General features: G+C 37.6%; 1 protein-coding gene across 1 annotated transcript in view; it reads left to right on the forward strand.

Annotated features, from left to right (window-relative positions):
* Positions 1-1228: 1228 nt before the first annotated feature.
* LOC101901398 (transcription factor SPT20 homolog) overlaps positions 1229-9637 on the forward strand; it is a 109591-nt gene continuing 101182 nt past the window's right edge. Inside the window, exon 1 of the mRNA XM_020040032.2 lies at positions 1229-1910. Coding sequence (XP_019895591.2) covers positions 1862-1910 — 49 coding nt within the window. The 5' untranslated portion in view covers positions 1229-1861. The remainder of the gene's footprint in view (positions 1911-9637) is intronic.

Genomic DNA, 9637 nt, shown 5'->3' on the forward strand with positions numbered 1-9637 from the left:
GCTCGCGAGCCATTTTTCGGTCACTGCAACAAGGGTTTCGATCAAGTCGCTTCGTTACTTTTCGAACCATTTCTGCTGATGTTGCGGTTTCTTCCGTCCACTCCCTTGACGAGCGATGGTACGAGACACAAGAGATTTATTTACATTTAAATGCTGGAGTGGTCTAAGCATAGCCACTTGTGATTTCTATTAAGAAATCACACTATCCATCACGATTAACTTTTTTCTGGAAGATTCTCACCAAAATGCTTTTGTACGCTTGTAAACAATACAATGTGCTGTTACTGGAATAATTATAACAGCTGTCGGACGATTAGCTTTAAAATGACAGCAGTCTGAAATTGGTTGCAGTTTTTTCATCTCATCCTGTATATGTAAGCTATATCTTAACCAGAATCGATAAAATTTGGCAGAGGTATTTCTATACTGTATCTGATAACTGGTACCAAATATCATTGTTCTGAAATGCATATTGCGAATGTAAGGGACTTAAAACCCAAATCGTTTGATATTTTTACAGTTATTGCTTGGAAGCCTTTCCATCCTCAACACAGAATAAGTACTTATTGGACGTCATAGTTATGACCAAAGAGTAACTACATATTTTGGATTGGCACGCCCTCGCTAAAATAATGCACTAGTTTTCCGATTTGTAATGAGTTATTTTCTTTTGGCTACTTACTTCCTTGAAACGTTTCACCTGGACATTGGTTGCCTATGGCATATTCGTTTGACAACATTTCAGGGGAACATATCAAACAATGACCAAAGGTAGAGCAACGAATAATATAATGATCAGATTCACCCACCCACACATCGATCATCCGTTCAAACATATCGATCGAATAAAAAGCTATAAAACTTCTGAGTCGCTCAGGTAGTAATCATCGTCTATATGGACAACATTCAAAGGCAAACTAATTCTTTCAATGTCACATTAAAATGGCAAAATAGCTAAACTTTTGACAAATTCTATTTTTTAAAAACATGACACACTAATGGTGTGGAAAAGGGAGGAGGGGGATCTGGGGTGGGGTGGCCAGCTAAAATTGAGTGAAATATTTACGTGTTTTTGATTTTAATTTTAGAAATGAGAAACATTGTGTGGTCTTATCCCCATTATTTGCATGGTCATTATTATGAACGAGATACTCATTGCCTTGGTCTTTTGAAAAGCTCTCAATTTTTCCGATGTTGTTGTGCTCCTCGCAAACCAAATGACTAAGCAAACTATCAGCCAGATCATCGCGAATGAGTGCTTTGCGGAATGCTCACCTCTTCCAATCGAAACAAACGCCAGTTTCAACGATCTACGACCAACGATACAAACGCGCTGAATACATAAAAAGAAAAATTGGTGCAAAAATAGCGATAAAACGACGAAAATAAGAATATAGAATAATTTTGTTTCTCCAAAAAACAAAGGCAAAAATCAATATCAAATTCTTTATAGCAAATATAATTTAGAAAAGCATATCAAATCAAAGTGATCCAACGCAACGCAAGTATAGCGAAAAAAAAATCTGCGAAAGGAAAATTTTCGCATTGCCACAAGTTTAGAGAAAATAAGTGAAAACGTTAGTTTAGTTGCAGAAGTGGCAGACGTTTTCGGTTCGGTAATTTCGTAAAAAACGCTGGTGGTGCTAATTGACGTATTAATCTCCAGTGCAAAAGTAGAAAACAAAAACGAGAAAAACCCTTTGTAAATAAGCTAACATTGAACGCCACCACCCCAACACCAGAATAGAGTGTAGAACGAACACATCTACCTACCTATCTATATATACATATAGTTTTGTAATATTGATCTGTGATTTTTTTCGTATATTAATTTATTGGAACTCTCAACATTACCTCAAACATGGTTGCTCAGTGGAAAGCCATCAACGACAATTACAAAAATCTCGAGGGTAAATTGAAATGAATACTTATTAGATATATAAGATAATATAACAGTATAGATAATACATGATAAATATAACAATAAGAATCTTTTAGAACCAAGTAAAAAGCTGTAAGTTCGACCGGGCCGAACTTTGAATACCCTCCACCATTTGGGACGAATTTGGCAATTTTCCAAAAAAAAAATTACATCCGTTAAAAATTCTGTTAAAATCTTAAAAATACCAAATGTAGCTGTTATATTAGGGTCTATACGACGACATGGACCTGCATAGCTAACTTTTGTCATAAGCCATTGCAATATTCAAACGCGAAAATTTAATAAAAAAATCGGTGAATAATGTAGCTAAAATCACCAATATACCGAAAATAGGGAGGTAGCGTTAAATGGGCGCTAAACGAACACGTGGACCTGCACAGACAATTTTCTGTCATGGGCTGTAGTATCCATTACGAACTTCAAATACCAAATGTGAAACAATTCCGGTTAATAATGTCGCCAAAATCATAAAAATACCGAATATAGGGAGGTACTGTTATATGGGCGCTATACGAATACGTAGACCTGCACAAACAATTTTCTGTCATAGGCTGTAGTATCAATTACGAACTTCAAATATCAAATTTGAAACAATTCCGGTTAATAATGTCGTTAAAATCATCAAAATACCGAATTACGGGAGGTATCGTTAAATGGGGGCTATTCGAAGACGTGGACCTGCACAGACAATTTTCTGTCATAGGCTGTAGTATCCATTATGAACTTCAAATACCAAATGTGAAACAATTCCGGCGAATAATGTAGCTAAAATCATAAAAATACAGAATATCGGGAGGTACCACTATATGAGGGATGTACCAAAACGTGGACCTACATGGGCCAAAAATACCAAAAATCCTACAGACATAATATTCATTTGAGTACTACTTCATTTCGTTCGGAAGCTATTCGGTATTTTAATGATATTAGCGGCATTATTCACCGGAATTCTTTTAAATTTCGTATTGGCAGTTCGGAATCGGGACGACAACAAATTACTTATGCAGGTCCTCGTCTTCGTATAGCCACCACATAACGATTTTCATTAAAACAGTATTTTTCGACTTTTTTTTTAATTTTTAAGTTCCTTTCAAATGGTGGAGGGTATTAAAAGTTCGAACTGGTCGAACTTAGTTGCTTTTTTACTTGTTTGATTTTGTGGTGGTATAGATTTTTAGAGCTGAGTGCAAAATACTGGACGTAGAACATTATTTTTGTTCATTTACAAAGGTTATTCATGTAGAGAAAAAAAGCCTCCTCTCTCAAGTTTAATGATGAGTGGCCGATGGGCACATGAAGGTCCAAAGAAAAAGTAAAAGTTAGAATCTTGAACCTTATTGGCAAGTACAAGGGAGATAAGTGACGTTTTTATATCCGACACCACACTGTGGTACAGGGTATTACATCTTTGTGCATTTGTTCGTAACACATATTGATGATCTTCATAAAATCACATTCTAAATCGATTTATGAATGTCCGTCCGTCCATGTATTTTTGTAAAAAAAAGTACAGGTCGCATTGAAATGAAATTTCCCACAAATCATTTGCTTGGCCCAAGGACAAACGCTATTGAAATTGGTGGTAATCGGATAAGATTTGGATATAGCTCCCATATATAGTGTCGTTCGTTTCTGTCCTGAAGTATGTCTGGCGATTTTGGTGAATATCGGCCCAGATTTAGCTCCCATATATATTTTCGTCCGATTTCAATTTTATTGTGCACCATATGTGTATTATTCCTCCAAATAGAATAGATTTCGGTACATCCCATCAAATTTTACCCAGTATCTAAAATTTGATGAAAATGGGTTCAAATATAGCTATAGCTCCCATACATATATCGCCGACAATCGTAATTTGCACTTCACAACCATTATATTTGGTGCCAGACATTAGATACAGCTCAGAAATATCTCTGCCGAATTTTATCGAGATCGGCCAGATTTGGATATAGCTCACATATACAAAGTCAAACGCCATAATTTTAATACCCTCCACCTTTGTCATTCCGTTTGTAACATCCTTAAATATTCGTCGTAGACCCCATAAAGTACATATATTCATAATCAGCAGAAAATTCCGTCTGTCTGTCTGTCCGTCTGTCTGTTGAAATCACGATGCAGCCCACATCATTTGACGTAGAGCGCCAAAATTTAGCAGAGCAATTTGTATTGTGTCTAGGATGGTTGGTATTGAAAATGAGATATATCGGTCCACGTTTTGGTATAGTCCCAATATAACGGTACCTCCCGATATTCGGTATTTTCATGATTTCGGTTTCGGTTTTTTCACGGATTTGTCTGAAAATTGGTATTTTATAGGTCATAACGGATTCCAGTTCGTATGGCGAGACATTGCATGTATAGGTCCACGGTTTGGTATAGCTCCCATATAAAGGTACCTCCCGATATTCGGTATTTTGATGGTTTTGCCAAATTTTTTTGCTGATTTGTCTGAAAATTGTTAGTTGTAGGTAATAATGGATTCTAGTTCGTGTGGCGAGACATTATATGTATAGGTCCTCGTTAGTATAGTCCCCATATAACGGTACCTCCCGATATCCGGTATTTTGATCATTTTTGACACATTTTTTCACGATTTTTTCTGAAAATTGGTAGTTGTAGGTCATAATGGGTCCCCGTTCGTGTGGCGAATCATTGTAATTATAGGTCCACGTTTTGGTATTTGTTAGAATTGGCCACATTTGGCACGAATTATGGGCCTCAAACGGCCAATGAAACCGTCACACGCTGCCCGAATGTTGCTCTGCGGTATTTTGGCCCATTCCCGGCGAAGCGCTTGCTTGAGGTGATTGACACTTTAGTATTTTTTAGTGCCAACCTTGCTTTCCAAAATACTCCAGACACAATAGTCCAACGGATTGGTATCTGGAGATTTTGGTGGCCATTGTGCGCTGGAAATGAAGCGTGGAACCTATTTTGTAACAATTCTTGGGTGGCGCGTGCGTGCTGAGTCCCGTTGGAATATCCAAGGCCCTCCAGAATATTTACACGATAATATTCGGCATTTATCCTGATGCCACGGTCGATTAATACGAGCGGAGAGCGACCATCGGCTGTTATGGCGGCCCACACCACACCTCTTTGGCTGACCTCTTTGGCAATTAAACACGATAATTTTGTTTGTTTACAAACTGCTGGACAACGAATGTTTCCTCATCGGAGAAAACCAAATTCGGCAGTTCACTACTTTCGGCCAAGCGAAGCAACTCTTTAGGTCTGTGGAGTCTATTTTCTTTTTGTTGCGGTGTAAGTTCTAGCAATTTTTGGAATTTCAATGGCTTTTCAATATTTGCCGAATGAATTATTGCGATATGTTCAGCTCACAAGCCATACTTCGGCCACTGCGGTGCGGTTTTCGATCAAGTCGCAATGTTACTTTTCGAACCCTTTTCTGAAGATGTTGCTATTTTCTTCCATACACTTCCTTGACGTCGGGCTACGCTACCAGTATCACAGTGTCGGTAACAAGCGATGGTAGAAGATACAAAAGATTTATTCACATTTAAATGCTGGATTGATCTAACGATAGCCACTTGTGGATTTCCAGCCAAATATAAAGAAATCACACTATCACGCTTAAATACCATCTCGAATAAATTTTTTTCTGGAAAATGCTCACCAAAATGCTTTTCTACGCTTAAAAACAATATCTGTCACTGGAATAATTTTAACAGCTGTCGGACGAATGGTTTAGAAGTGACAGCAGTCTGAAGTTGGTTGCGGTTTTTTCATCTCACCCTGTATGTACTGCCATACAACGGTACCCCATATGATGGTACCTCCTAATGTTCGCTAATTTAAAGGTCAAGGAAGCGCTAGAACTTTAACTATTTTTACGAGAATACTATTAGTGAGATACTGGGATATACACGTGGGATTGGTGTCCTCAGCCTACGGAGGGTATATATCATTTGATACGGCCAAAATAAGCCTCTTCGAAATAACGAATTTTAACTCTAGGTCTCTTTGGACCAAATCCATTTCAAGACATTTGCAGTCGATCTAGGGTTGTTCCTTCATCTGTCTGTCGGGCTGGGCGCACGATATCTCTCCAAAGGAGTATCCGATTTGGTTAAAACTTGGTACATCGTAGTATTATTATCAAACCTAGATCGATTTCTGAGAGGGACAATATCGGTCCAGTCCTTCTGTCACCTTCCCCACAGAAGATCCGTATAGAACAAGAAAGAATCTTCCAATATTGTGCAAACTTTGCAAATCTTTATATTTGTATCAGTGCTTTTTTAGGTGCGAAAATGGACAATATCGGCCCAAATCCATCCAGTTCCTCCCCCACAAACGGAAAAAATTGTGAATAATTATAACTCTCTTAAAATGCGAAATATGCATCCTACTCTCCGCATATATAGCAAATCCTAACATTTTTATTAACACAAGATCTGGTGTGAAGATAGTAGATATCGATCCGCTGCTTCTGGTACCTCCTCCACAAAGGATCATAATTTTGAATAATTATATCTTGCATAAAATACGATATAAGTATAAGTATGATCCCAATATTTTTACCTTCGCAAGATCTGGTGTAAAAATTGTCGTTATGGGCCCACTTCTTCTGGTAAATCCCCCACAAGGGGTTCACAAATTTTAAATAACCAAATAACCAAAACGCTGTTAAAATGCGAAATAAGCATCCAATTCTCTTCAAACTTCGCACATCGCCAATGATAGAAAGCGGCCTACACCTCCTAGTACCTCCACCACAAAGTCTCGATTCTATTCAAACTTGGTATATGTCAATATTTCTCTCAACCCGAGAACTGACCTGAATATGGATCTTAAAAACACACTCCTTCTCCTAACAGTTCTGGATTGTAGGAATGCATCTGAAAAGTAAAATCGTCCTCTAAGCTTTGTTGAGTTGCAGTCCAACTCTGGTAATGAATCAGCAGATTAATTGGCAAGACGTTGATCCAAGTTATTCGATCCGAAGATGGAGAACTCGGTGAAGCCACTCTGCCGAGTGATACATAAACATTACTCTGGCAGATTTCTGGATAATGGAAGGAGATGCAATATCTCTAAGAAAATGTGGCCGGCGCTCTCTGGAAAGAGAACAATGACGAAATCAGACCTTAAACTTGTAGTGGGATTAATCACAGGCCTCTGTAATATGAGACCCAAAACTTCTAAGTGGGCTGACGATGACACTGAATAATGCAGGCTTCTGTCAGGACGAATCCCTTGAGCGAAAAATGAGCTTTGTTGTTGGACACAATTTTTCGATAAAAAAGTGGATCTTCGGCCAAATTTTCTAGAGCCCATTCACAAACAACTCTGTGTTTCGGTAGGTCGTTCGGCGCGCGGTTTACTTTCTTAGCAGACCACGCAAACTGGTAACCTAATTCAAATTATGAGCAAGCGTTGTTTGTTTTTTAAACGATTCATCGTCGAATTACAGATGTTTGGCACCAGAGTTGCAAGAAGTTTATATCTAAAAAATCACCTTTTATTTTTCTTGACCGCGATTAAGCAATCAATAGGAGTTAGGAAATTGAGTTCACTCCTTCAAAAACTCAATCTTTTAGGGGAGCTATAAATTTTGATTTAGAATCTATAAATTGTTTAACTGAATAGCGTTCTGATTGGTTAAACCATTTTTGCTATTATTCTTAACATTAACTTAAAATTAAACTAAAATTCTTTTGGCATTTGAATTAACTTTTGAATTATTTGTCACCTATTTTTGCTTTTTACCAGTCCGTACTTTAGGGTCATTCAAAAGTTTATTCACAAATAATTGAATTCTTCCCATCTCCATCGTCAAATGTGTACGCAGTGCAAAGCCCACAATTCATGTTCTTCACAAAAATTCCAACGATTTCATAATTGTAACTTAATTATATTATCAAGTTAATGGCAGGTTAATGATTAAACTACATTTGTATAAACACGTTTATATTAATTATGTGCGAAATTATTATTTCATTATAAATAATTTGAAAATGTCGCTATCGTCGGGTAACTATGACGACCTCATGCAGCCAACGCAGCCAACATTTGTCAACAGTGTTCGAATGTTCGTGTGACAGACTGGCGGTTGGCAATCAAACACACACACACTCATGCAGCCACATACGGTGTCTCGAACACTACAGTGGATAAACCAATAGCATCACACGATACCTTCCTATCGGTATTTTAAAACATAAACATTTTAATTAGAAAAATGTTGTAATTATTTATTAATAAATTGAATGCAATGCGAATAATGCAGTGCAACAAAGATGAGGAAGTATTTATGGCACATAAAAACGAGTTAATTCAATCGGTTCATGGCCAAGGGGAGTTAATTAAAGCGTACACAATAAACAACCATAACGAAATTGTGCAGGATTTATATCCAATTTTTAATATGGCTTATAATTGACAAAATTCATGGCAAAATAGACATATTACGGTTTAATTTTTAAATTTTAGAAATTTAAAATATGAAATATACCAGAGGCTAAATGTCGATCAAAATGAGTTTCTCTATGCTCATATTAAATCGTTGAAAATGATCATTTTGGAAAAACCAATTGGTGTTCAACTCTAACATTCAATATTTAGTCGTTTCTCGCGAAATTTTCAATTAAATCAAGTGAAAAGGAGGATACTAATTTCAATCGATTTTTTTTAAAGCAATGACGTAGTCAACCGATCTAAGTTTGACAATAATATTACGATGTACCAAGTTTGGATCAAATCGGATACTCCCTTCGAGAGTTATCGTGCGCACCAGCCAGACAGACGGACGGAGGGACATCGCTAGATCGACTCAAAATATCCTGAAACGGATTCGGTCCAAAGAGACCTAGGGTCTAAAACCGTTATTTCGATGAGGCACGTTATGGCCATATCAAATAATACATACCCTTTGTAGCCATATGGCTGAGGGTACAGGGTTGTCCATATTCGACGGACCCATCTGGCAACGCCATAACTTTTGACAGAGATGTCACATCGTTTGAAGCGTCAGTCCAAGCAGATTTTTACCATGGACCAATACACGCCACGCGAGCGCTCTGAAATAGTTGACATTTACATTCAACAGAAGAAGTCAATTGTGAAAACTCAACAAACAAAATTATCATGTCCGATGAAGCCCATTTCACATTGAATGGGACCGTAAATAAGCAAAATTGCGATTTTACGCCACTGAAAATCCTCAGGAGATTCAAGAAGTGCCTCTTCATGATGAAAAAGTCACAGTTTGGTGCGGCGTTTGTGCGAAAACGGTCATTGGGCCGTTTTACTTCCAAAATGAAAATGGCCATGCTGTTACCATCAATCAGGAGCCTTATCGCGACATGATGACCAATTTTGTGATGCCAATTATTCGTCGAAAGCGTATGAGGCAGTTCTGGTTTCAACAAGACGGCGCTCCACCGCACACAATTCGCATAACAATCGATGGGTCCGTCAAATATGGGCAACCCTGTATAATTAACACAAGATCTGGTGAGAAGATCGGATATATCGTTTCACTCCTTCTGGTACCTCTCCCACAAAGAGTCAAATTTTCGAATAATCATGAAGCTTAAAAAATGTGAAATGGGCATCCGATTCTCTTCAAATTCCACACATCCCAATATTTGTTCTAACGCAAGATCATATGAAGACGGAATAAGTCGGATCATTCCTTCTGAAAAATAATAACCCTAATAAAAT

Source organism: Musca domestica, unplaced genomic scaffold, assembly GCF_030504385.1.
Source record: "Musca domestica strain aabys unplaced genomic scaffold, Musca_domestica.polishedcontigs.V.1.1 66, whole genome shotgun sequence".
NCBI classification, from domain to species: Eukaryota; Metazoa; Arthropoda; class Insecta; order Diptera; family Muscidae; genus Musca; species Musca domestica.